The sequence below is a fragment of the Lepus europaeus genome, chromosome 5, assembly GCF_033115175.1.
Source record: "Lepus europaeus isolate LE1 chromosome 5, mLepTim1.pri, whole genome shotgun sequence".
In the NCBI taxonomy this organism is placed as follows: Eukaryota; Metazoa; Chordata; class Mammalia; order Lagomorpha; family Leporidae; genus Lepus; species Lepus europaeus.
The window spans coordinates 121416345-121444299 of NC_084831.1; the positions used below are offsets into that span (position 1 = coordinate 121416345).

General features: G+C 54.2%; 1 protein-coding gene across 5 annotated transcripts in view; it reads right to left on the minus strand.

The window, feature by feature from the left end:
• The window catches only part of ARHGEF2 (Rho/Rac guanine nucleotide exchange factor 2), a 50369-nt gene extending 23304 nt beyond the window's left edge, over window positions 1-27065 (minus strand). For 2 of the 5 annotated variants that reach the window (XM_062192463.1, XM_062192464.1), the window contains exons 1-7: window positions 26894-27065; window positions 19233-19525; window positions 17790-17907; window positions 9327-9365; window positions 5071-5188; window positions 4512-4551; window positions 3402-3495 (exon numbers count right to left, since the gene is read on the minus strand). In XM_062192463.1, coding sequence (XP_062048447.1) covers window positions 3402-3495; window positions 4512-4551; window positions 5071-5188; window positions 9327-9365; window positions 17790-17907; window positions 19233-19504 — 681 coding nt within the window. In that variant the 5' untranslated portion in view covers window positions 19505-19525; window positions 26894-27065. Of the gene's footprint in view, window positions 1-3401; window positions 3496-3630; window positions 3715-3739; window positions 3895-4511; window positions 4552-5070; window positions 5189-9326; window positions 9366-17789; window positions 17908-19232; window positions 19526-26893 lie in introns of those variants that run through there. The other 3 variants (XM_062192462.1, XM_062192468.1, XM_062192469.1) reach the window with 3 other exon arrangements.
• Window positions 27066-27955: the final 890 nt, after the last annotated feature.

Here is a 27955-nt window from a genome sequence, read left to right on the forward strand (position 1 = left end):
CATCCGCCCCCAGCTCTCCAGGGAACCCGGGGACCAGTTCCTTCCTGGCCATGGGGCCCGTCGGAGCATGCCTGAGCGGATAGACCCCTTTTACGACTTGGGGCCGGGGCGGCGACAGGGAGGGGAAATCAAAGGGGAAGGAGAGGCTGGGTGCCCTGCAGGCTGGAAGACGGCAGTGCCCAGGAGGTCCAAGAAGGCCGAGGCCAGGCTTCCTCCCAGCCCGCTGGGGCCTCCCTGACCACACTGCCCGTCCTAGCTCTGTGTCTGCCTGCTGCTTTGCGGGCCGCCGGCGGCACTCGCCACCTTCATTGAAGGCTAGGAAGCTGAGGCTCCCCGGTCCCCGCTGTTGCAAGTGGAGCAGGAAGCAGACTAGAGGGCAGGGACGGTGAGGGCATGGGCAGTCCCCGCCCAGGCAGGGGGCAGCACGGGCATCCTGAACCGACCTCCAGTCTGCCCAGCCACTCACACTGCAATGCCCTTCTGCGACCCAGGGTCTGCCGGATGCACAGACAGCCTGGAACAGAGCCTTCTAAGCGGGCAGGGGTCTTCCTTCCCCAAAGGTGTGGGGGAGGGGAGGCTGCCGGGGCAGCGGCCACAGGCAGCAGCCCCCTGACCCAGTTCAGCTGGCAGCGCCCGGCTGCAGGTTTCAAGCCCAACTCAGCACTCTTGAAGGTGCCAATTTTAGCCTCTGCCACTATTTTGGGCTGCACTGCCTCACCACTGGCGGAGCGGGTTGGGCTCTGCACCCCCCACACTGCTGCTCTGGCTTCCCCTTCTGCCTAGCAACTCTTTCTCCATCTCCTCCTTCACCCTTTTCCCCCCTGTTCAGGATCCTTACATAGCCAAGACCAGAAAAAAGGGAGAGGAACTAAATCACGCGCAGGCCAGGTGGGATGAAAAACAGAAGCAGGACGGACTTTCCCAGCAACCAGGCTGCTGGCTGCAGTCTTGCACCTGCGGGGGAGACTCATGGAAGGCCCCAGGAACTCCCCAACAGCAGCAGTGCCGAGGCCCCAGAATTCTAGACTGCACCTCCCCGCAGTGGGCGGCCAGGGTTGAGGAAGGAATGCACTAAATTTAAAAACAGACAGCCGGAGGCCAGAAGCCCTGCCCCGTCCCCAGGGCTCCGCCCACTAGGGGCCCAGAGCCTCCCGGTGGGCTGGGACCTCGGCTGCCATCCCAGGCCTGGGGCGAGCTAAGGATAGACTCTTAAAGGGCCAAACTTCAGCCTGGATACCCGATGGACGAGGAACGCAGGGTTTTGGGACTGATAACTCAGCCCACAATCTCAACCTAGCAGGTCTCTATAGAGGAAGAGGCCCTGACCTCTAAGCTCTTTCTGTCTCCTGCCTCTAGCTGCAGGCTGCCTCCTATGCCACCTGCCACTTGTCGCCCCGCCCCTCACCCTGTGCCCTCTTCTTCCTCTTGGGGGTGAGCAGCCAGGCAGGGGAGGCTGTTCCACTGACTGCGCCAGGCCTGCAGCTTGATCAGCTTCCATTTTCTGGATCCAGCTGTGAACCCCCTTCCTTTGTCCTTGGCATCCATGACCCCATTTTCCCTAAACCCCTTCACTCCCCCTCCTATCCAGTGATATCTTCCAGATTTTCAGAAACTGTGATGCTTTGGGGTATTTTTTTCCCCCATATACAGAAATAATTTCTGCCAGAATCTGAAAGTAGCCGCCCCCTTGTGCAGCCCCTCTGACTTCCGGCAATGTGCCTTTGCCACTTCAGACAGAGCACCCTGGGCCCAGGTGCTCGGCTGTCCAGGAGGCCGCTTGTTTTCCTTCTTATTATCCTGGACCCTGTGTATTCCTTCTGGGAGGGTGCGGTTATTAGCACCGCCCCCAAAGGCCGGCCTGCAGAAGCCCCGGGGAAGAAGGGCGGGGAAGCAGGGGAGAGGCTGCTGAGGGAGGCCGAGGCAGCTCAAGTGCAGCTCCAGGGTGTGCACCGCAGATCCATTTCTTACCGGCTGTGGGACCTTGGCCGAGTAAACTTGGCCACTAGGTTATCTAGTCTGTAACACGGAGATTAAAACCCTCCTCTGTGCCAGGGTAGTTATAAGAATTAATTGAGGTGACCTCTGGGAGAACGTTTGGTCAAGCGTGCAACGCTAATCAAGTAGGAAGGAATGAGCCACTTCCTTTTCTCCCAGCAGCACCGGCTCCCTCCCCTCCCCTGGCCCCACCCCCTGATGTTTACCTGCTGGTGGCCCCCCTGCTGCGCTGAGCCGAGGAGGGGAGAGATTACCTCCAGGCAGGTACACTCAGCTGAGAGGGAGGAAGGAAGATGACCAGGAGACCACAGGCAATCCGAGGCAGTGAGGCCCGGGGTGGGGGAGGCCAGGCTGAGGGGTCCCGGTCCCAGCTTCAAAGTGTCTGCCCACATTCTCTTTGCTTGGCCAGGTTGCTCTACTCCTTCGGGACTCCCAGGCGGAGGGTGGGCCCTGGGATCTGGATGGCCCCTGGGCGGTACTGGCTTCCTCACAGGGACTCCCCTACCCTGAGCCCGGAGAACATGTGGGGAAATGCCACTGCACCCCAAGCAGACTCCTGCTGCCCGGTGGGAGGGGAGACTCCTGGGCCCTGCCGTGGGCTCCCAGCACCATGCCCCAGGCATTCCTCTCCACCACCACCCCCCTAGAAATCAGCCCTGCCTGAGAGCCTGGCCTGGCGGGGCACTTCTCTGGGGTCCCTCAGTGTCCCCAGGGTAGGGAGGTACATGGATCCTGGGGGAGGCCACGGGAGGAAATGGCAGGGTGGTGGTGGTGTGGGGGATCCGCTGCCGGTAACTGAATAAAGCGGAGATGCCCTCTCCCACACACACACACACACACACACACACACACACACCCCTGGTCAGCTCCTGGCTTCACCAGAGCCCGCACACCTTGGCTTCCGGGGATGCAGGCGGCATGGCCACCCGGAGCCTGCGCTCCCCTAATCGCAGGCTCTCCTGCCTTCCACTCTGCCCAAGGTTTAATTTCACCTCCTTCAGCTGCTGCTCCCACCCATCAAATTATGAGTGTACAAAGCGCTTTGCCGACCCTATGACTCTACCAAGAGGTAAAAACGATGGCTGTGATGAGGATCATCATTCGCCGATGGCTAAGCTCTCCTTGGCCCACCTCTTAGCCCTGTGCGGCCTCCAGAGACGGAGGCTTGGGCGGTGCCTCAACTCCCAAGGCTGCTGGCCCTGTTCCCCCTGCAGCTGCCCACAGCTTGTACTAAGCTGGAGGTGAGGCGGAAAGCAGAGGAGAGGTGATTTGCTAGGATAGTGAGGGGGAGTGGGCTCTCACCATGGCCCTCAGTCTCTAACAGGGGAGGCAGGGAAATGGGGAGGGCAGCAAATCCCTGGCCTCCGGTCTCCCCCCACCCCAGCCCCGCCCCGGCTGACTCTTACCTTGGTCTTTCCCGTCATGCCCAGGAGGAAGCTGAACGTGCGACGCAGGGAGGAGCCTGCCCAGGTGCCCGAGCCCCCTTCCAGCTGGCTACAGCTGCCGGGAGAAAAGAAGAGGTGAGGCTGCGAAAGAAGGAAGAGTGCTCCCAGAGAGACAGAGAGACCCTGGCCAGCAGAGAGCAGGCTGGAGAGGGGAGGAAGGGCTGGGAGACACACAGCCCCTTGCCCTGACCTCCTGCCCTGGGCCTTCCTGGAGGTGGGCTCTTGGGTTTCCCAGGCCCCTCTATTTATGAGGCGAACGCCAGGCTCCACCCAGATGCCTGCAGGCTCCCCCTTCCTACCTAATCCAGGCTCCAGACGGGAGTGCCCAATCTCCTCTCTCTTGCTGCTCCCCACCGGAAGTGGGATGGGGTGGGGGCTCTCCAGGGGGGCATTTTCCCCTCTCTGAACAAGAGCCTTGTGTACGACCATCTCTGCTGTTTGGAAAGGGCCTCTGGGCCTCAGGCCAATAAGGACTGAATTTCCTGGGATTTCATCAGCCCCATCCCATGAGCTAATCCGAAAGCCAGAGCCAGGAGGATGTGTCAGCTAGAGAATTTCAGGACCACAAATCAGAGCCCCATATCTTAAAGGGCCCATGACTTGCTCCGGCCGCCACGGTCTTAGGAGGCTGAGCCACCCTAATCAGGCTTTGGCCATGGCAGCCAAATAAACAGGTGCTGATTTCCCATGCTTGTTATTTACATGGACCGACACCAGGCTGGGCCCTCAAGCCCTGCCCTGGAAGATCGTCCAGCAGCCCACTGCCGGCCCACCTTTATGTCATTGACAATAGCAGGCAACTCCCTCTCTTTGATTGCACTGACACTCTGGGATCCGGCTGCTTCTTTTCCTCCTCTCATTTTTTCCTCCATCCCATGGGGCCACCAGGAACCCGGTGAGTTCTCCCTCAAGCAAAGAGAATGGGGTGAACTCTAGGCAGCTCAGGCGGAAGGGTCTTTGGAGCGTAAAGGGGACCAATGTTTCAGGAGGCAGAGAGACCCCTGGAGCTGCAAACTTTAGGGCCCAGACTCAGCGCTCCTCCCCCAGTAGGCCTTGAGTCCCCAAACTCACCGTTGGCTGAGGTCAGTGGCAGAGAACCGAGATAAATTCCCTGCCAACACAAAAGGAGACGTGAAGTGCCCAGCTGGAGCCAGACAAAGGCGCCCAGGGCTGCCTCCCCACCCCCCTCCACCTGGATCAGGTTCCCAAGCTGCAGGTGCCTGTGACGCCATTCCTGAGGGCGGGCACCGGGGAGCCCCGAGGGAGGGCGGGGTATGCGTGGAGCAAAACTGGAGAACTTAGGAAGCCCGGAGCAGAGCTCTGGGGTTCTCAAGGGAAGGGGGCTGCAGGCCCCACGTTTCAGTTCTGTTTCTGGGGAACAGGAAGGGCAGAGCTTCTGCACTGAGCTCCCGGTGTTCCGTGCTCAGTGCCGCATCCCGTGGCAGGAACCTGTGGAGAGCCCCACTCCGTCCCGTGTCCTCCTTCACTGGGGCGGAGAGTCTCAGAGGGCCGAGGTCCCAAATCAGATCTAGCGGCTCTGGGGCGTCTAAGCCCTAGGCAGCGGGCTCTTGGGGGTGGTAAGGAGCAGACAGGGGGAGGGGCCACCTCTTTACCCTCACCATGTACTCACTAGCTGCATTGGGGCAGTCCAAGAGGCCATTGATGCCACTCATGGATACAGACTTGGAAAGCATGCCGCTGGTCGTGTGGTCCAAAGAGCCCTCAGATGGATGACAGGAGCCCTGGCCCTGGAATCAAGTCAGGGGTCTTCACCGAAAGGCTGGGCCTCGCCCGCCCCCCAGGCCCTTCATCGTGCCTGGCCACCTCCATGTCTCCTGTCTCACATATTCCACTTGAGATAGCTGGGGAAGTATCTCGGCTATTTAGCATTCATTACTGTGCTGTTCTTCAAGCCCCTCTTAATCAGCTATCTTAAGAGAAAAGATTTTACACTGAATGGCTCAGGGGGATGACAGACTCCAGCTATACGAGTCAGGCAGGTCATGAAAAAGAATGAAACAGGCTGTGTTCAAGAAAACAGAGAAGGACCAGCGCTGTGGCCTAGCGGGTAAAGCTACTGCCTGCAGTGCCGGCATCCCCTAAGGGCACTGGTCCACTTCCGATCCAGCTCTCTGCTATGGCCTGGGAAAGCAGTGAAAGATGGCCCAAGTCCTTGAGTCCCTGCACCCACGCGGGAGACCCAGAAGAAGCTCCTGGCTCCTGGCTTTGGTCTGGCCCAGCTCTGACCATCACGGCCAATTGGGGAGTAAACCAGCGAATGAAAGACCTCTCTCTCTTTCTCTGCTTCTCTATAATTCTGCCTTTCAAATAAATAAATTAATCTTGAAAAAGAAAGAAAACAAGGAGTAAAAATATTCATAGACTGTGCTCAACCTTTATAAAATGACTTTTTTCTCGGGCCAGGATTGTGGCATAATAGGTTAAGCCACCACCTGCAATGGGCATCCGATATGGGTGCTGGTTCAAGTCCCAGCTGCTCAACTTCCCATCTAGCTTCCTGCTAAGGTGCCTGGGAAAGCAGCAGAAAATGACCCAAGTGCTTGGGCCCCTGCACCCACATGCTGAGATGAAGCTCCTGGCTCCTGGCTTTGGCCTGGCCCAACCCTATCCATTGTGGCCATTCGGGGAGGAACCAGCAGATGGAAGATATCTCTCTCTCTCTCTCTCTGTCTCTCTCTCTCTCTCTCCCCTTCTCTCTCTGTAACTCTGCCTTACAAATAAATAAAATAATAAAACAAAAAAGAATGACTTTTCTGAAGCCCACACAAAGCATTAGAAAAATTGGCCAGGGGCTAGTGGTGTTAGACGGTGGGATAAGCCGCTACCTGCAGTGCCACATCCCATATCGGCACCTGCTTGAGTCCCAGCTGCTGCACTTCAGATCTAGCTCCTTGCTAATGCACCTGGGAAAACAGCAGAAGATGACCCAAGTGCCTGGGCCCCTGTACCCATGTGTGAGGGCCAGATGCAGTTCCAGGCTCCTGGCTTTGTCTGGCCCAGCTCCAGCCATTGCGGGCATTTGGGGGAGTGAAACAGCTGCTGGAAGATCTCTCTCTCTCTCTCTCCCTCTCTGGCTTTGTAACTCTGATTTTCAAATAAATAAATAAATCTTTCAGAAAAAAAAAAAAAGAAAATTTGCCACATACAGCAGGTTAAGTCACCATTTGGGACACTTTCATCCCATATGAGAATGTGAGTGTGTGGCCCAGATGCTCCACTTCTGATCCAGCTTCCAGCTAATGCTCCTGGGAAGGCAGCGGATGATGGTACCAGTGCTTGGCTCCCTGCACCCATGTGGGAGGTTCAGGAGGAGTTCCTGGCTCCTGCCTTTCTAACAGCCCTAGCTGTTACAGCCATCTGGAAAATGAACCAGTAGATGAAAGATCCCTCTTTCGGTCTCTCCCTAACAGTCTTTCAAATAAATAAAAAAATCTTTAAGAAGACAGGCAGGGCCAGTGCCGCAGCTCAATAGGCTAATCCTCCGCCTTGCAGCGCCGGCACACCGGGTTCTAGTCCCGGTCAGGGCGCTGGATTCTGTCCCGGTTGCTCCTCTTCCAGGCCAGATCTCTGCTGTGGTCAGGGAGTGCAGTGGAGGATGGCCCAAGTGCTTGGGCCCTGCACCCCATGGGAGACCAGGAGAAGCACCTGGCTCCTGGCTTCGGATCAGCGCAGTGCGCCGGCCGTGGCGGTCATTGGAGGGTGAACCAACGGCAAAGGAAGACCTTTCTCTCTGTCTCTATCTCTCACTGTCCACTCTGCCTGTCAAAAAAGAAGAAGAAGAAGAAGAAGAAGAAGACAGGCAGGCAGACAGAGAGTAGGCATCTGTGCTAGAGAGAGGGTAATGAATCGGGAGGGATCCGGGGAGCTTCTGGGTTTGGTGATCTGTGTCATTTTTTACCTGAGATGGTTACGTGCGTGTTTGCTTTATAATCATTCATTACACTGTACAGTTACGCTTTCTGTATCTTTCTCTTTCTTTTTAAAGATGTATTTACTTGAAAGAGTTACAGAGAGGCAGAAGGAGAGAGAGAGAGAAAGAAAGAAAGAGAGAGAGAGAAAGTCTTCCATTGGCTAGTTCACTCCCCAAATGGCTACAACAGCCAGAGATGAGCTGATCCAAAGCCAGGAGCAAGGAGCATCTCCTGGGTTGCTCATGTGGGTGCAAGGGCCCAAGGACTTGGGCCATCTTCCACTGCTTTCATAGCCTATATCAGAGAGCTGGATCAGAAGTGGAGCAGCCAGGACTCAAACCAGTGCCCATATGGGATGCCAGCACTGCAGGCAGCGGCTCTACCAGCTACACCACAGCACTGGCCCTTGTGTTTTCCTCTTTTAAATATTTCTTTAAATTTATTTATTTGAAAGGCAGAGAAACAGACATCTTCCACCTGCTGGTTCACTCTCCAAATGACTGCAAAAGCCAGGTCTCAGCCTGGTCAAAGGGGAGCCAGGAACTCCAACCTGGTCTCCCATGTGGGTGGCAGGGGCCCAAGTTCTGGGGCCATTTATCTTCCATTCACCTCTCAGGTTCATTAGCAGGAAGCTGCCAGGATTCGAACCAGCACTCTAATATGGGATGTCAGTGTCGCAAGTGGCAACTCGACCCAACCCCAGCCATGATCTTTCTTTTCTCTTAAAAAAGTTTATTTATTTTCATTTTATTTGAAAGGCAGAGAGACAGACAGACAGATCTTCCAGATGTTGATTCACTTCTCAAAAGCCTGCAGTAGCAGGGGCTGGGCCAAGCAGAAGCCAGGGGCTGGGAGCTCCACCCAGGTCTCCCACATGAGTGGGTGGCAGGGGCCCAGGTATTTGAACCATCACCTGCTGTCTCCTGGGGTGTGCATCAGCAGGAAGCTGGAAGTGCAGAGCCAGGACCTGAACCTCGGCCCTCTGATATGGGGCACGTGCGTCCCAACCAGGGGCTGCACAGTTGTGCCCAACGCTACCCTTAAACAGTGTGTAAGTTAAAACAGAAGAGAAAAAGAAGAAGAAGAAGAAGAAAAACAAAAAGTCTGTAAGTTTATGTTTAAAAGAATTTACTTATTATTTTTCTTTATTTGAGTGGCAGGGCGTGCTCCCATCTGTAGGTTCAGTTAGCACCTGCTCGAAACGGCAGACAGAAGCCAGGATCTGGGAACTCAGTCTAGGTCTCCCCATGGATAGAAGGAACCCAGCTAATCCAGTCATCACCTACTGCCTCCTGAGGTGCACATTGGCAGGAAGCTGGAGTCCAAAGCAGAGCTGGGATTTGAACTCAGGTCTGATGTGGGTTGTGGGCATCTCCACCACTAACCCAAACACCTGCCCTCGACTCACAGATTTGAAGTAACTTCCTACATAAAGATACTGGTCAAAGAGGAATAGAAATGTAAAGATATTTTATAACTAGACAATCAAGAAAATATTAGAGGAAAAAAATGTGAGATTTTACCAACGTGGTATGGCAAGGGCAGTTTGTAGCCTTAAAATGCTACTATTAAAAAAGTTTTAAAGCTGGGTGTTAATGAGCTATGCCAATTGTAAAAGTTAGAAAAGAATGGAACAAACCCAAAGAAAACAGAAGGAAGTGTATGATAAAGATAAAAGGAGGAATCACTGACACAGTAAACAAAGATAAAATACAGGGAGCAAGAAAGACGGGAGTTTGTTTTTTAGGAACAGGAAAATAAAATCCTCTGATAAGAGTGATAAAGAAAGACAAGTCACAAATAAAAGTGACAATGAAAAAACCACAGAAATACCAATGATTAAAACCATAAGAGAATGTTACCTACAACCTCTTGCAATTTTGAAAGCACAAACAAAATGGGCACATTTTACCCTCCCCCCAAGAATATACATATACACACACAGATAACTTACCAAAACTGAATCAAGAAGAAATTGAAAGTCTGAAAGGTCCTATTAAAGAAATGGAATCAGCAGTTAATCGTCCTATAAACAAAACAAAATGAAAACACCAGGCCAAACCGCTTTTATAGGCAACGGACAGCTCTTTCCTGGACAGACAGCTGAAATCTAACACAAATTCCTCCAAAGAATAGAAAACAAAAACTCTCCAGCTCTTTCTATAAGCCAAATGTGATCTCGATTCTAAAGCTATGCACAGGCAGTATGACACGGAACATTAATTATGGGCCAACCTCTCATGAACATAAGTGTAAAACTCTCCAGCAAAACACCAGCTAACTAGAGTAGATTTTAAATGGCCACAAACCACAGCTCCTCCCCTTAAGGAGGAGTCTCTTTGCTCATTTGTGAATCTGCGCTGGCCCGTGACTTACTGTGATGAATCAAATGTGGCAGAAGAGGCATTGGATGATGTTTTGGGGCCTAAGCCTCAAGCAACCTTAAAGCTTCCACCCTCACTCACTGGATTGCGACTTCCATCTGAACGAGCCTCCGCGGGCATTCTGCAGAGGCCACCATGTGGATGGCACCAAAGTATTGCAACTGACAGCCTGCCAGCTGACCAGCCAGGGGACCGTCCTCGACACTGAGGTCTGTGCAAGCCACCGGACGGCCGCAGCCCCATGCACCGGTCCAGGTGAGACCGGCAGAACAGAACAACTTTCCGTCGAGCCCATCCCGACTTGCCCACCCTCGGAATTGTGAGAAGAAAAACGTTTTAAGCCGTTGAATTGAGGTTGGTGTATTACATAGCCATGGATAGTTAATGTAGTGTACAAAAAAAAAAAAAAAAAAACAATCCACCATGGCAAAGCTGCAGCTCTACTAAGACCACAGAGCGCTTCACTGGGAGAGAAACCTTTCCTCGCACGTGGTTGACCTCAGGAACACAGTAAAGGAGAAAAAATAGAATGGTCTCTGTAAATGCAGAGACACATAGGACAAAATTCAACAGTTGCTTGTTGTAAAACCAAAGCCTTGACAATTAGGAACAGAGGGAATCTTCCTTAACCTGATTAAGAATATCTTTCGGCCGGCGCCGCGGCTCACTAGGCTAATCCTCTGCCTTGCGGCTCCGGCACACCGGGTTCTAGTCCCGGTCGGGGCACCGATCCTGTCCCGGTTGCCCCTCTTCCAGGCCAGCTCTCTGCTGTGGCTAGGGAGTGCAGTGGAGGATGGCCCAAGTCCTTGGGCCCTGCACCCCATGGGAGACCAGGAGAAGCACCTGGCTCCTGCCATCGGAACAGCGCGGTGCGCCGGCCGCAGCGCGCTACCGCGGCGGCCATTGGAGGGTGAACCAACAGCAAAAGGAAGACCTTTCTCTCTGTCTCTCTCTCTCACTGTCCACTCTGCCTGTCAAAGAAAAAAGAGCTTGTTTAGTGGTAGCATGATTGTCTCCTTAGAAAAACAAACAAAATCTACGGATAAATTGTGATGCTTCAGCAGGGGTCAGCAAGAGGAATGACAGTAAGATCACAGTGGGAGTATTAATTTAATTCCACTTCTATAAACCAAAAAATTACACATCTTAAAAATAAGAAATAGTTATATTAGCAATCAAAGCTATAAGTAACCTAGAAATGAATCTAATGAAGATTGGTCAGTGTGTGTCCTGGCTACTCCACCTTTTTTTTTTTTTTTTTAAGATTTATTTATTTGAAAGTCTGAGTTAGAGAGAGAAAGAGAGAATCTGTTGGTTCACTCCCCAGGTGGCTGTAAGGGCCAGGGCTGAGCCAGGCTGAAGCCAAGAGCTGTTAGCAGGTCGTTAATAGGGAGCTGTGTGGAGAGTGGGACACTGGCTGCTCCACTTCCCATCCAGCTCCAAGCTAATGCGCCTGGGAAGCCAGTGGAAAACGGCCCAAATACTTAGGCCCCTGCACACATGTGGGAGACCAGGATGGAGTTCCAGGCTCCTCCAAGCTCCGTTGAGGCCATTTTGGGGGGAGAATCAACAGATGAAGATTCTGCCTCTTTCTTTCTCTCTTTCAAATAAATAAAAATTAAAAATGAATAAAAGTAAAAGTCACATAAAAATGCCAACGAGCTAAAACAGTCAAGATTCTCTCTCTCTCTCTCTCTTTTTAACATTTATTTATTTATTTTTATTTGAAAGGCAGAGTGACAGGAAGGGAGAAATCTTCCATCTGCCAGGGGAATCCGGCTGCACAAACACCTAGGGCTGTCTCAGGCCAAAGCCAGAAGCCAGGAGCCTCATCCGGCTCTGCCACGTGGGTCCCCCGAGGACCTGGGCCAATAGCAGGAAAGGCTTGGCTCAGAAGAGCATTCGGGACTCCTGGAATCAGTACTCGGATAGAAGACGTGAGCGCCCCAAGCAGCAGCTGAACATGCTGCTCCACAAGCCTACCTCCCACCCTTTTTTTTTTTTAAGATTTATTTATTTAAAAGGCAGAACAACAGAGAGAAAACGTTATCCTCCATCCATCGCTTCATTCCCCAAGTGCCCAGCCAAAGCTAGGAGCTCAGAATTCCATTCGGTTCTCCCACATGAGTGGCAGGGGCCCGAGTCCTTGAGCCATCATCCACTTCCTCCCGGGGTGTATTAGCAGGAAGCTGGCGCACAGGGAGCCCAGCCTGGCTTGCACCAGCGCTCCCGGGTGGGATGTGGGTGTCACAGGCGGCAGTTAACCTGTTGTACCGCATCGCCTGTCGCCTGTCCCACAAGACCGTCTTACACTGAAGACCAAAGCTGGAGGACCCACACGATTAGAGTGTAAAGACATACAGTACAGCTACACGATGGAAGACGCTGTGATGTTGGCATCAAAGCAAGCCAAGAGGTCACTGTGGTGGAAGAGTCCAGAAAGACATCACACATCCCAGTCACTGACTCTCAACAAAGGTCCACAGCAGTCAGTGGAGAAGACACTGCTTCTGCAGTGAGATAACGGGGTAACCAGCTGTGTGGGCGAGAAGCTAACCCTCCACGCTGACAGGCACAGAAATTGAGAGGAGTCACACACTCAACAGGCCTGCCTCGTGGCGTAGCAGGTAAAGCCGCTGCCTGTGGCACCAGCATCCCATGTGGGCAGCGGTTCGAGTCCCGGCTGCTCCACTTCCGATGCAACTCCCTGCTAATGTGTCTGGGAAAGCAGTGGAAGATGGCCCCGGTGCTTGGGTCCCTGCACCCACGTGGGAGACTTGGAAGAAGCTCCTGGCTCCTGTCATTGGGGCCATTTGGGGTGTGAACCAGCAGATGGAATCTCTCTCTCTCTCTCTCTCTCTCTGTAACTTTGCCTTTCAAACAAAAAATAAATAAGTCTTTTAAAAACGTTATTGAAAGACATTAAATGGAGGAGTAAAACATTTTGGGGGAAGCAATTGTCGTGAGACATGGGACCCCCACATCCCATATTGGACTGCCTGGAATTGAGTTCCACCTTGAGGTCCAGCTCCCTGCTAAAGCACCTAGGAGGTAGCAGATGATGGCTCAAGTCCTTGGGTCCCTGCCACCTGTGTGGAAGACCCAGCTGGAATTCCTGGCTCCCGGCTTCAGCCTGGTCCAGCCCCGGCTGTTGCAGCCATTTAGGAAGTTAAATGGAATGGAAGATATCTGTCTTTGTCTCTCCCTCTCTCTCCATCACTCTGCCTTTCAAGAAAATAAATAAATAAACCTTCTTTTTAAAAAGTCACACGAGGGGCTGGCGCTGTGGCGCAGTGGGTTAATGACTGGCCTGAAGCACCGGTATTCAATATGGGTGCCGGTTCTAGTCCTGGCTGCTCTTCTTCCGATCCAGCTCTCTGCTATAGCCTGGGAAAGCAGTGGAGGATGGCCCAAGTCCTTGGGCCCCTGCACCCATGTGGGAGACCCGGAAGAAGCTTCTGGCTCCTGGTTTCGGATCAGCGCAGCTCCAGCCATTGCGGCCATCTGGGGAGTGAACTAGCAGATAGAAGACCTTTCTCTGTCTCTACCTCTCTCTCTGTAACTCTGTGTTTCAAGTAAATAAACCTTAAAAAAAAAAAAGTCACATGGGGGGGGCAGTGGTGCTGTGGTGTGTTAGTTAAGCCACCGCCTCATATCATATGGGTGCTGGTTCATGTCCTGGCTGCTCCACTTCCAATCTAGCTCCCTGCTGGCGCACTTGGGAAGGCAGCAGAAGATGGCCCAAGTGCTTGGGTCCTGCACCCATGTAGGAGACCTAAATAAAGCTCCTGGCTCCTGGCTTTGGCCTGGTCCAGCCTTGGCCGTTGTGCCATTTGGGAGGGGGACAAGAAGAAAGATCTCTCTCTCTCTCTCCCTCTCTCTGAAACTATTTTAAAAGTCAGAGTTACAGGGACTGGCGCTGTGGCATAGCAGGTAAAGCTGCCGCCTGCAGTGCTGGCATCCCATATGGGTGCCAGTTCAAGTCCTGGCTATTCTACTTCTGGTCCAGCTCTCTGCTATGGCCTGGGAAAGCAGTAGAAGATGGTCCAAGTGCTTGGGCCCCTGCACCCGCATGGGAGTCCCAGAAGCTCCTGGCTCCTGGCTTTGGATTGGCACAGCTCCAGCTGTTGTGGCCAACTGGGGAATGAACCAGCAGATGTAAGACTTCTCTCTCTCTCTGACTCTGCCTCTTTATAGCTCTGCCGTTCAAATAATAAATAAATAAATATATATATATATATAAAGAAAAAAATTAGGGCCGGTGCTGTGGCGTAGCAGGTAAAGCCACTGCCTGTAGTGTTGGAATCCCATATGGGTGCCAGTTCAAGTCCCAGGTGCTCCACTTCCGATCCAGCTCTCTGCTATGGCCTGGGAAAGCAGTAGAAGACAGCCCAAGTTTTTGAGCCCCTGCACCCCCATGGGAAGACCTGAAGGAAGCTCCTGGCTCCTGGCTTCGGATCAGCACAGCTCCGTCCGTTGCGGTCAACTGGGGAGGGAACTAGCGGATAGAAGACCTCCCTCCCTCTCTCTCTCTCTCTCTCTCTCTGTATAACTCTTTCAAAAATAAATCTTAAAAAATTAATTAATTAGGCCGGTGCCGCGGCTCACTAGGCTAATCCTCTGCCTTGCAGCGCCGGCACACCGGGTTCTAGTCCCGGTTGGGGCGCTGGATTCTATCCCAGTTGCCCCTCTTCCAGGCCAGCTCTCTGCTATGGCCCAGGAAGGCAGTGGAGGATGGCCCAAGTCCTTGGGCCCTGCACCCACATGGGAGACTAGGAGAAGCAACTGGCTCCTGGCTTCGGATCAGCACGATGTGCCAGCCGCGGCGGCCATTGGAGGGTGAACCAACGGCAAAAAGGAAGACCTTTCTCTCTGTCTCTCTCTCTCTCTCTCTCTCTCACTATCCACTCTGCCTGTCAAAAAAAAATTAATTAATTAGTTTTTTTGAAAGGCAGGATTACAGAAAGGGGGGGAGAGTCAGAGACAGAGAGCTGTCTTCCAGTTCTGGCACCTCTACTTTTGATCGGCTCCCTACTAAAGCGTCTGGAAAGAGAGGGGAAAATAATACAGATACTTGGGCCCCTGCCTCCCATTTGGGAGACCCAGAGCTACTGGCTCCTGTCTTTGGCCTGGACCATCCGTGGCTGTTGCAACCATTTGGGCAAGGAACCAGCAGATGGAAGAACTCTCTCTCTGTCTCTCTCCCCTCTCTCCATTTCTTTCTGTTGTCCTGCCTTTCAAATAAATAAATAAACCTTTTAAAAATTAAATTAATAAGTCACGTCATGAGTTCTGAAATAAAAGAACATACGCATAATAGTAAAGAAGAGAAGAAAACAAAGACCCTAAAAACCTGATGAAAAGTGGGCAAAAGACATGAACAGAAATTTCACAGCCCAGGAAGCACAAATGGCCAATACACCTATGAAAAGATGCTCAATTGTGCTTGTAATGAGGATAATTCAAATTAAGGGCACAATGAGTTTTATAACCAGTCTCCTGGCAAACTGCAGAAGTCCCAGGATGCTAGCTGCTCAAGAGGAGGAAGCGGGTGGGGACCCCGCTCTCCTGCGCTGAGAAACAAGTGGCCGATACCTTAGAATGACATTTGCACATTTGCGCAGTGCACAGATTCCCCTGGGGTCTGCGCCCTGGGGACGTTCTGGCAGATGCGCCCTGAGAGACAGTGTGCAGGTGATTCACAGGGGCGCCTTTCAGAATAGCAGAGTGGAGGCCTTCCAAGTATCCCCCACCAGCAGGAGGGAATGCAAGTGAATGGAACATAGCCATTTGTCGCATTAAATTAAAAATCATGGCGGAAGAACATACGAGTTAGAGAAAATTTTGTAGAGTGTGGCATCATTGTTTTAAAATTCAAAAACAAAAAATATAAAAGAGAGAGAGAGATTATTCGGGAAGACGTATTTGTGTTAAAACAGTTGCATGGTAAAATTCAAGGCCACGGTGGATGCTGGTGGGGAGGAGAGGGAGTAAGACAAGGAGGAGTGGATAAATAAATGCAAATCTGTCCGTGGTGTCCAGCTGCCCTCCCTCCGTGCTAGCAGGCCCCGTGGGGTCTCTAAGATCCTCCTGTGTCCTCTGTGGCCCTTAGGGTTTTGGTTTGCAAGGCCCTGGGTGGCTGATTCCCTGGGCATTCATGTTAAGATATTATATGAAAAAGACAAGGGGCAAACACAGCCGATGATTAGCGACTCTTGCAAACTGGAGTGCACAGGTCCCATAGAACAACGGAGACTTTTAAAATGAAGCACCCAAGTGGCCAAACAAAATGAAGTTTAGCGCCAGACGTGGCTCATGGACAGGTCACTCTGTGGGGCCTGGTCCAGCGTCACGAGTCTCAGTTTTGTTGGCCTGTGGACCTTGCTGGAGTGCTTACTCACGCTTGCTACGAAAGCAAGAAGGAGAAAACAAAACAGGCGAGGAGATCAAGCAGAGGGCTCAGAGATTAGGCGGAGATAGGGCGAGAGTTCGTTACAGCGGTTGAGATGCCGGCATCCCATTGCAGGATGTCTGGGTTGGAGGCTCTGCTCTGCTTCTGATTCCAGCTTCCTGCTAACCGTGCACCTTCCAAGGCAGCAGGTGCTTAGGTCTCTAGGAGACCCAGACTGAGTTTTGGGCTCCCGGCTTCAGCCTGGCCCAGTCCAGCTGTGGCAGACATCTGGGGAGCGAACCCTTGGTTGGGAGATCTCTCTCTCTCTCTCTCTCTTTCTCTCTCCCCTCTCACTTTCAAATAAATAAATAGATAAAATTAAAAAAAGATAGGTGAGCTGAGAGCAATCGGAGCAGGGAGACTTAACAAGAGGAGGAAAGCTGGAGGGAAGAAAGGGAAGGAAGGAAAGGTGTCATCGCAGCGGGAGGGGGGGAGGCAGCTGCAGGTGCAGTGAGGCAAGTCACCCAGTGAGGCCAGGGAGAAGGGGGAACCATCTGCTGGATTCACCAGCCTCCACACCAGGCACTGCACACCCTTTCCTCGTCTAATAATCACACCTTTGAAAGCTAGTTTGACCATTCTGATGTTCAGAAAGATGAAATGAATTGCTCAGCTGGTAAAAGATGGATCTAGGGGTCAGCCTGACTCCAAAATCCTGTTCTTTCTTCCACTCGGCACTGGAATGGGGCTGGGGAAACTGCGGATTTGCGGAGGGAGAGGGCAGGCGGCGGGGGTGGTGGTGAGGGTGAGGTGGGGGTGGGGGAGTGGTGGTAAGATGGGTTCTTGTCGCTTCCCTCCCAGGCTCTACAGCCCCCTCCTCAGCCTCTATCTCCCAAGCCACAGGTGCCCCACCAGTGGGGCTGGGGTTGGACGCTCCGGCCAGCTACAGCATGGGGCAGAGGGGAGGCAGCCCCCAGCCCCTGGGCTTGAGGCATCTCCCTGAGCTCAGGGGCCCTCAGCTAGCAGATCCCATGGGGCGTCTCGGGTCACCATGTGCCCACCGTGTCCTTGGATCCAGGTTGAGACCCTTACTCCTTGGTTCTGTTCTCGGAAACCAGAGGCTGGGCAGTCTCTCTCCTTTCTCACACGGCCCTCCTGGGGTCACTGTTAGAGGACTGCTGTCTTCACTTGATCTTAACCAAAAGGCCGAGAAGCGATAAGGACTGCTGTCTTTTAGGGTGCCAGATGCCCAGTGTCACCCCACAAATGCTAAGTTCAGCTGGGAAGCGTGGGTCCCACAGAAAGAAGCGGTTATACCAACCAGGGGAACAGGGGCCTTTTAATGAGAAGAACAGAGGTACCCACATCCACACAGACACAGAAAGTCTTAGAGAAAGGACGGAAGCTGGATACCAAGAGACAGGGACGGAGCATACAGACCGGGGCACGGGGTGGGGAGGGTGGGCAGACAGAGGGGCATACAGGGCAGATTCGGAGCTGGTCAGATGGGGTCGGAGCGACGCCTGGGCACACAGAGACCCCGCAGCTGGCAGAGCAGAAGAGGCACAGAGCGGCGGCACAGGCGCGGGGCAGGAGAGGGGGAGTGAGGCGGTGGCCTCCGTGGGGATCTGTCTGTCCATACCGGGCGGGAGGGCTGGCCACCCTGGTGCTGCAGTCCCTGAAAGACGTCCAGGTCCTCTTGGCTCTGCAGTAAGGGGGTCTCCTGGGGGCCTGGGCATCCCGACGCCTGCAGTCGCCTCCTGAAACACACATTGCCACCGCTGCCCTGTGTACCCAGCGGCCAGTGACGGGCACCAGGGAGGAACACCGCCTCGGCCCAGCCCTGCCGCTTGCCCCCAGCCCAGCCCTTCCTGTCGGCAGGCGAGGCACAGCCCAGACCCAAACTGGCGCCTGAGGCCTTGGCAAGAGCTGCAGAGCTGGCTGCAGACAAGGGTGCCCCCTGCTGGTCAAATGACAGTACAGCTGTCCAGAAGAAAGCCGGTGTGGATGGGGAGGTGAGGGACAAGCTGTGTTTTCCTTCCTTGCCTGGTTTCTGATGCTCACCTTTGCCCTACCCAGCTGAACAGTGCATTCAGGGCCCCTGTCGCCCTCTTCCCAAGGCGAGATGGATAGCACCTTAAAACCCAAGGCTCAGCTGGCACCCCATAAGGGGTACCCAGGGCATCTCTGCAGGCACTGAGTACCTTCTCCCCCACCCTCCTCCGTCACTCTGCAGCCAGCCCTGCCCAGGAGCTAGAAGCCTGGGCCACTCACCAGAGCTAAAGGCACTTGTTCCAAGGGACCCCGGTCAAGGTGGGCAGACAGGGCTCTTCCATGGCTAGCAGGCCTCTGTGGGGACCACTCACACCCAACGCTTCACACCGACCCCCGGATGTTGTTTCTGACTTCCTCTGTCTTTGGGGAAGTGGTCAGGGACTTTCCAGGGGGCGGGGGGAGAGATGGGCCCCTCTCCCCAAGTGTGCTGGCCTGCGCAGAGCTCCGTGTCGGAAGAGCTGTCCTCCCCACCCCCCGGCTGCAGCACTGGAGGCTGCCTCAGCCTGGGACCCAGCACCCTGGCAGGGATCTGACCGGGAACAAAGGGAGGGGCCGGGGCCACCGGGGAGACACCTGTCTGGAAGGCGGGGCTTAGCCTCCCCAAGGGCCTACAAGAGGCCTGGAAGGACATGGACTCCAGGTCTCCTCAACTAGTGTCAGAGATGGTTGTCTGGGGGGGCCAAGCATCGTGGCACAGCAGGTGCACATCCAGCTTGCCTGGGAAAGCAGCGGAAGAGGCCCGAGTGCTTGGGCCCCTGCACCCTTGTGGGAGACCCAGACAGAGTTCCAGGCTCCTGGCTTCAGCCTGGCCCTGCCCCGGCCATTGTGGCCATTTGGGGAGTGAACCAGCGCATAGAGGATCTCTCTCTCCTCCTCTTTCCCCCTCTCGCTAACTCTACCTTTCAAATAGATAAAATAGATCTTAAAAAGATGGTCGTCGCTCTAGGGAGATAGTTGGAGTGCCAAGGACACTGGAATATTCCTTCCTAGGCTTGAGGGAAGGAGGGACAGAGGGGACCCTGCGGCTTACCTGCTCAGTGGGTCCTGGCCAGGCCCCCAGCTGTGCCTTTTGAAGGGGTCGTAGCCACGGCTATCGGCCCGGAAAGCCCCCGACCGCCGGAGGGGCACTTCATGGAAGACATTCCTCGGCTCCGGCTCCTGTCTTCCCTTGCCCTCTTCCTCTTCCTCCTCCTCTTCCTCCAGCTGCTCTCTGGATTCCACTGCAGACAGAGAGCGGTGAGTGTGGCCCTGGGGCCCCACATCTCCATCTGCGAGGAACACTTCTGGGACGGCTCTGTTCATGGGAGGCACGCTCAGGCTGGCCTGTGCCAAGAACAAAGGTGACGGTGAGCAGAGTTCTGGAATGCTGGGTGCTCGGAACCAGCAGGATGTCACAGGCAGGCAGGCCCTGGAGCACCTGCGTCACCCCTCACTTCACTGAGACATGGAATTGGAGCAGGGCTGGCTCAGGGCCAGAATGATCTAGAACCTGGGTCTTCTGGCTCCCAGTCCAGGGTCCTTCCTAGATCATACAGAATGAGCACCTTGGTGGCAAAAAGGCAAGCCAAGGGCAGCAGGTGTTGTTCCAGGCCTTAGTGAGTTCAGTCTAGGGTGTGAGCACATGGGTGTGAACATGCACACATGCGCACACACACATGCATCCTTATGTGGGTACACAGGGAAGAGTGATGACCCGGCTGGAGCGTGCCAAGCTGCAGGAGAAGTCTCCACAGAGGACTCTGGGCTGTCCACGGGGCCAGCAGAGACTGTGAAAGGAAGTGGAACGAGGCAGGCAGCCTTGGAGAGCAGCCTGGAGGGCGCGGATCTGGCCAAGGGGAAGATCTAGGCTGATTCGGGCGGAGGAAGGGAGAGGGTGTTATGATTTCTTCCTTGTAAGCTCTGGTCCTGTGGGAAGTCAGAAAAGCTGTGTGACATGCGTCTATGTCACAGAGAGAAGGACTTCAAGCATCAGCCCCATCGCCCCTCCCCCCTCCCCGGGGGGCCCAGCCCTCACTGCCGCCAACACTCCACTCTTGGTTCGGTTGGCGTCGGGGCTCACCTCGGTGTATCTCAGCGTTAAGAACTCTCAGGGGCTGTTGAAGTTGCAAATGATAAGCCCACTCCATGCTGGAGCAAGAGCCAGGAGCACCTGGGTGGTGCAAAGGCAGGAAGGGAAGTGGCATTTGCTGTGTGCCTCTGGGCACTGGCCCCCCATCTACCCCCGGGGGCCGAGGCTCTCCAGCCCGGGGCTGCTGGGATGAGGGTGCCAGGCTCCCTGTCTCCCCTACCACTCCCAGCTACTAAAGTGTAAGGAGTGCCCAGGAGGACCAGGAAGCTATGAATCAGTCTGCTCCTCCCAGACTTTCCACACGTCGCCCGGGAAATGCAGGTTGTCACAAACTTGTCCCTTCCACCTACTTTCCCCTCTCAGCGCACGCTGGCCCTAGCCCCACCCCATCTGGAGCTGCTGGGAGAGAGTACTTGGGCATCCTCAGGCAACTGTGGGGAGGAAGGGAGAGAGGCGCTCAGGCCCCTGAGGATGGCACGTGCCGCTGCCCTTGGGGTGGACCGGAGGTGACAAAAGGAGAGGCCCGGGAAACTGGCCCAGGCCCTGTGCCCACCCATGCCCATCTTCCTGGGAGCGGTGCAGAGGGGACCCCTTGGCCAGCCCCCAGGGGAGGTCCTCTGGGAGGGGCAGGGGAGGGGGAGAGCAGGACCTGCAAGATGCTCACTGGACACGACAGCGACCCAGGGGCACTGGCAGGGTGTCGCGTGCTCTGGTGTCCTGGGAGCACCGAGAAGCAGAAGGGTCCCCGCGGTGCTGCAGAGTGGACTCGGGCACACCAGGTGCTTCCTGGTGCCTCCTGCCCCTGCCGCAGGAAGAAGGGCGAGCGGCCACCACTGACCTGTACACTGTGCTGTCCCCTGCCCCTCTTCGGCCATCCAGCGCGGACCAGCTGGAGTCAGGGCTCCTCTCTAAGGTCAGCCTTTCCCTGCGTCACTGTCATCGCACTCACCGGCTCCGCCTGCCGTAAAGACGACTCAGCCGTCGTCCTGGTTTCTGACCTCTGTTCCCCAGGCAGTAATGCCAACACTTCACACTCTTTCCTTCAAAATATGAGGTTTATGGGGCCGGTGCGGTGGTCCAGCATGGGTTAAGCCATCGCCTGTGATGCCAGCATCCCAAATGGACTCCAATTCTAGTCCCGGCTGCTCTGCTTCCGATCCAGCTCCCTGCTAATGTGTCTGGGAAAGCAGCAGAGGATGGCTCAAGTACTTGGGCCTCTGCTACCCACATGGGAGAACTGGAAAAAGCTCCTGGCTCCTGGCTTCAGCCTGGGTGAGCCCTGGCCATTGTGGCCATTTGGGGAGTGAACCAACAGATGGAAGGTCTCTCTCTGTCTCTCCTTCTCTCTCTGTAACTCTGTCATTCAAATAAATGCATCTTTTTTAAAATAAATAAATAAAATAAAAATGTTTTTAAAAAGTTCATGGAGGGGCCGGTGCTGTGGCACAATCCTCCGCCTGCGGCGCTGGCACCCCACATGGGCGCTGGTTCTAGTCCCGTCTGCTTCTCTTCCAATCCATATCTCTGCTGTGGTCTGGGAAAGCAGTAGAAGATGGCCCAAGTCTTTGGGCCCCTGCACCCACGTGGGAGGCCCAGAAGAAGAACCTGGCTCCTGGCTTCAGATCGGCATAGCTCCGGCAGTTGTGGCCATTTGGAGAGTGGACTAACGGAAGGAAGACCTTTCTGTCTCTCCCTCTCACTGTCTGTAACTCTACCTATCAAATAAATAAGTAAAATCTTTAAAATAAAATAAAAAGTTCATGGAAATGGAATTAAAAATAAGTTGGTGCATTTTGAAATCCATGCACTTTTTAATAATATGGGTTTTCCACGAACTTTTTGAAGACCCTGTATGTAATGCCTATTTCTGCTTCTATCTGGGGCCCTTTTCTCTCCCTCGATGTGCCCACAGTAACAATACTAACAGTGTTTGCTGAGCGCCAAGTGCAAGGCTACTTGCATTGCACACATTATCAGCAAGTCCATCCACATCCTCACCAGGGAGGCGTTATCATTCCTGTCATTTCACAAGCAAAGCTGAGGCTTAAGAAGGTTGGGCAACATCCCAAGGTCACGTGGCTTTTGAAGGTGGCGGAGCTCGCAGACACAATGCGCTTCAAAGCCCTGCAATACCTTAAAGGAGTTAGGGTCTCCGAGTTTTGAACAATGGGCGTCTCCCGGTGTTAAAATCCTGTGTTGGTTTTTTTTTTTTTTTTTTTTGACAGGCAGAGTGGACAGTGTGAGAGACAGAGACAGAGACAGAGAGAAAGGTCTTCCTTTGCCGTTGGTTCACCCTCCAATGGCCGCCGCGGCTGGCGCACCACGCTGATCCGAAGCCAGGAGCCAGGTGCTTCTCCCGGTCTCCCATGCAGGTGCAGGGCCCAAGCACTTGGGCCATCCTCCACTGCCTTCCCGGGCCACAGCAGAGAGCTGGCCTGGAAGAGGAGCAACTGGGACAGAATCCGGCGCCCCGACCAGGACTAGAACCTGGTAAGCTGGTGCCGCAGGTGGAGCATTAGCCTATTGAGCCGTGGCGCCGGCCTACGTTGCTCTCCTAAGACCCAGTAAAGTACCGCTGACCAGTGCATTTTGGTGAAGGTTAAGCTCTTGGAGGAGGGGACCCGAGACACTGCTGGTCTCTAACAGTGGGAAAACCATGGGACACAGAGCAGGAAAACAAGTGAGGGACTTCCTAGAGCCCCTTCCCGCCCCCAGCCCCATCTCCAGGGAGCGTCTGGTCCCACTCCTATTTCGGAACCTCCTATCTCTCAGCAGCGGAAGCAGTGATGTGATATTAAATGTGATCTCATTCAGGAGCTAAATAAAGCTGCTTGTGGGACCCAGCCTGGGCCGCGCCCTTGCAGGGTTTCCTGCGGCTCCGCTCGGGAGCCAGGGGAAGATGGGAGGAAGGCAAGGGAGAGACTGGTGGGAGGAAAGGAGGGAGAGACCGCTCCATGGGGACCCCAGCTGGGATGTCAGGAGACGGAGGAGGGAAGATCTCTGGCAGGGGGTTGAGGCCACCTTGCTAAATCTCATCTCTTTGTTGTTGTTGTTTTTAAAGATTGATTTGTTTGTTTGAAAGGCAGAGTTAGAGAGAGAGAGAGAGAGAGAGAGAGAGAGAGAGAGAGAGAGAGATCCTCCTTCTGCTGGTTCACTCCCCAAATGGCCACAACAGCGTGGGCTCAGCCAGGCCGAAGCCAGGAGCCAGGAGGCTCGTTTGAGTCTCCCACGTGGATTCAGGGGCCCAAGCACTAGGCTCATCTTCTACTGCTTTCCAGGTGCATTAGCAGGGAGCTGGATTGGACGTGGAGCAGCTGGGACTCAAATGGGTGCCTATGTGGGATGCCGGCACTGCAGGCAGCAGCTTAACCTGCTGTGCCCCAACACCGGCTCCTTATTTTGAGAGTGAGAATAAGTAACCCACAGGCCAAGACAGACACAACTGTGGTGGAGACTCGTCATCATGAGTGAGTACCCAGAGCGAGAAGCAGCTGTCCTCTGCGGAGAGAAAGGAGGGGACAGAACAATCCCTGGTAACTTAGAGCAGGGTTCACAGACGCTATGACCCGAGGGGCACATCTGTTCTGCTATCTCTTTTAACTGGTTGGGGAAAAAAAATCATACTTTGCAACACAGAAAAATTAGATGAAATCAAACTTTGTGTCTAGGGCCAGCGCTGCGGCGTGGTGGGTTGAGCCTCCGCCTGCAGTGCCAGCATTCTATATGGGTGCCAGTTCAAGCCCTGGCTGTTCCACTTCTGATCCAGCTCTCTGCTAATGTGCCTGGGAAAGCAGTGGAAGACGGCCCAAGTGCTTGGGCCTCTGGACCAATGTGGGAGATCCAGAAGAAGCTCCTGGCTCCTGGCCTTGGATTGATGCAACTCTGGCCATTGTGGCCATCTGGGGAGGGAGCCAGCAGGTGGAAGATCTCTCTCTCCCTCTCTCTCTGTCTATAACTCTGTGTCTCAAATAAATAAAATCTTTTTTGAAAAATTAAAAAACTTTGTGTCTATAAATAAAGGTTTTTTTTGGAACAAAGCCTTACTCATTCATTTACATATTGTCTTAGGCTGTTTTTGCCTTAGCAGCAAGGCTGGTAGATGCAACAGGGACCGTATGGCCCGCAAAGCCCAAGATATTTAGTATCTGGGTCTTTACCAAAAAGGTTGGCAGGCTCCTGGTCTAGAGCCACTGGGTCTCCAAATCTCAGGGGGAGGAGAGAGACAGGAGAGAGACATCAAGCCTTGTGTTCACCAACAGGGCACTCTGCAGCCAGTGTCGGGGAGGCGGGCATGTGGCCTAGTGCTCAGGGTGTCCACAGCCCGTGTTGGAGTGCCTGGGTTCGAGCCCCAGCTCTGCTCCTGATCCCCGGCTCCTGCTAATGCACGTCTTGGAAGGCGGCACACAATGGCTCGAGTGATTGAGTCCCTGCCACCTGCAGGAGAGACCTGGCTCCCAGCTTTGCCCTGGCCCAGCCCTGGCCCAGCCCTGGCCGTAGTGGCCATCTGGTGAATAAGCCAGAAGATGGAAACTCTCTCTGTGTCTCTCCATCTCTCTCTGTGTAACTCTTTCAAATAAGTAAATCTTAAAAAAAAAAAAAAAAAAAAAAAAAAAAAGGAAGCAGCTTCCAAAAGAAATTAGATGGAGGTTCCAAAGAAGTTAAATTTGTCCATTCTACTCCCTCTGTTGTCTTAGAAATCTGAAGGAGGTATGGGGCAGGCAGGGCCCTCGGTTATGTTTGCTGCCAGCAAACACTGAGGCTAGGAACTGCAGATAGCAACCAAACAGTGGGCTGGCCCCGCGGGCAACACTGCCGGCTCCTTAGCAGCCTAAGGGGCTTCCTGCATCTGTGTCTCGTGTCCGCCCCATGTCCCGTGTCCTGTGTCCAGTGCTGGATCCTAAACCTCCGGAGGGAGGGCAACAATGGAGAAGACCCATAAGCCCTGGGTGGCAAGGCCGAGGCCAGCTGGCTTCTCCTCCGGGGCTCCTGGCCCTGGTGGTGCAGGGTCACAGGAAAGCCTTTGATGGTTCAACGTTTAACCTCCCGTGGCTTCTCCCCTGGAAAGTGAACCATTAATCCAAAGAGGCTAACGGCTGAGCTTCTCTCAGCCTCAGCAAAGAAGGCCCCCGGGGGCCCCGTGCCTGCACGCTCCTGCTCACAGGACAGCCCCGTGCACAGCAGGAGCGCCTGAACCTCTGCCACCTCCCACCACCCGCCACCTCCCGCCCCCGCCGGCTGGAACGCTGGGTCCTGGAACTCATTCTCTTCTCTGACATGCAGGTCCACGACAAGAAGGCAAAGGCTCCCCGGGACCCATTCATTCAGCACACATCACTTTAGCATCTCCCAAGTGTCAGGCAGAAGAAAGAGGAACCAGAGGTTCTACATGCAAATCCAGGCAGGGGGCCAGTGCAGGCGAAAGCCGCTTCCCACATCAGCTTCTGGGTTGAGAGCCACCCACCTGCTCCCAGGGCAGCTACCAAGTTTACTACCAGTCCTCAATTCTGGGTGTTCCACATGGGACAGGCAGTCAGCATCTCCAGCCCCCTAACCCAACCACACCCTGTCTACGAAGTCAGCAAACAGGCATCTCAAACATCCACCCTAAATCACCCCCACCTCGGTGATAAGATCAACCGGCCTCACACGTCAGCCAGGAATTTTTGTTGCCTTGGGCTTCCAAGTTTGATTACCTGCTTTTTGTTTTGTTTTGTTTCGCTTTGTTTTGGTTATTAAACTAAACCCAGGGACTCTGTCCTGTTCCTTTCAGCAGGACCTGTAGCTGTCAGCTGATTGTACCAGGGGCTTGGGACCAGCCCAGCCCGTACTACATGGGGGACAGCGAAGAAAAGAGGCCGGGCCAACCACTCCTCTCGTACCTCCTGCCAGTTTCTTGGCATGAGTTCTGGCTGTTGTGCCAGAGGGTGGGGCAAGAGGGTCTGAGGTTCAAGGGACACACCTGAGGAGACTTTGGCCACTGTAGCCAAGCATTAACCTGTTAGATCCCAGGAAATAGCAAAATGCAATGGGCGGAGCAGAGAACCCCCAGTCTGGTGGATGACAATCTGGAAGTCCCTAGCTCTCAGGTGTGAGCTGGTGGCTCTTTATATTCCCCAATTAGCCCCTTGAGATCAAAGGAACCCATGACAGGCATAAGAGGAAGGAAGCCTTGGGAGAATTAGGATGTCAGGCTTTTTCAAGATTCCAGAGACATCCTTAGTGTCTACACCTCCTATGTGGGAAAACAAGACCAAAAAGAACATAATGGACTTTGCTATGCCATGAACTTGAATCTGAACCCCAGGCCTACTTTTAACTGACACGGGTTAGTTATTTAACTTCTCTAAACCATAAATTTACTATAAGGATTCTGGTATGTCAACCCCATAGGATTATGAGGATGAAGAATGAATGTGTATAAAGGGTTTAGCATCATTTGCCAAACAAGCTGTGTTAATTAACCACTGGTCATGGCTGTGGTTCCAATTTACAGTGTGTACACACACACACACACACACCCTAAGCAAACAAGGCAGCTGGGAGCAGCAGGCTGAGTGGAGAAGAGGGGCTCCTGAAGACACCTGCTCCCCGCAAAGACCTGGCACAGAGAGGAAGGAACTCACCAGACCTGGGAGAAGTCCCGAAGATGGGGCACCTGTTCCTGCCCTCAGGTGGGGGCTTCACTACGGGAAAAAGTCCTGTTTCCAGTGGTCCCTTTAAGATTCCAGTCCAGCACCTCGATGGGGGTGCCTCTTTCTTGGTCCTGTTAAGGGAGCTGCTCATGGTCCAGGAGTTTGCATGGGAGACAGGGCACTCATTCCAGTGCAGACCAGCGGCCTCTTCAGCTCCTCTAGCCCTTCCCTTCCCCGCCCTACTTCAAACACCCTGGACAGTGCTGTGCACTGGCCTTTAACCCCTTCAGTGCCAGCGCTCCAGCCTCAGCAGGCCCTGACCAAAGGATGGCCACAGGCTCTGGGAGGCTCATCCCAGGGAAACAGGTGCAGGAAGCCAAAGTGGGGTCATCCTGAGGGCAGCGAATGTGAGAAGCCAACATCCCAGGGCACTTGCCCCTTCCCTGCAGCAGGGGCCAGGGAGAAGCTGGGGTGGGGAGGAGGCCTCCTGGGGAGAGTCTGGGGAAGGAAGGCTAACCGGCCAGGTCCTCATGGGGTCAGCAAAGTCCTTTACCCTCTCTCAAATTCAGCTTCAAAGCTGCTTGTTGGTCCCTTTAAGAGGCAGGTTCCAGCAGGACAGGAGGAAAGATTCTTTTTTTTTTTTTTTTTTTGCATGTGATGAAAGTACAGGGAGGAGCCATTGCGAGGGCAGCTACAGCTGACAAGGGCCTGGCCTAGCCTACAGGAACTGGAGTGACCAAGCAACTCGGCGCACGCACGGCTTGTTGTGGATACCGTCGGTCGGTTGGCCTGCAGGGTAGACCAAACGCCTCCCCTCACTTCCCTGATAGCAGCTCCCCAGGGTGGGGGCGCTGACTCACCCTCCCTGCTCCCCCCAGGCAGAAGACAGCCAGAGGGGTGAGGTAACTGGTAACAGGAGCCCTCCTCTGCTGGCCGGTGATGTAGAGGAAGGTGCGCGCTGGAGCTGGCAGGTCCTGGCTGGATTATGGGGCCTTGGAGTTAGCCTCCTTCCCACCTCTGTTAGAGCCCAGGTCTCCTGTGAGCTCATGTAGA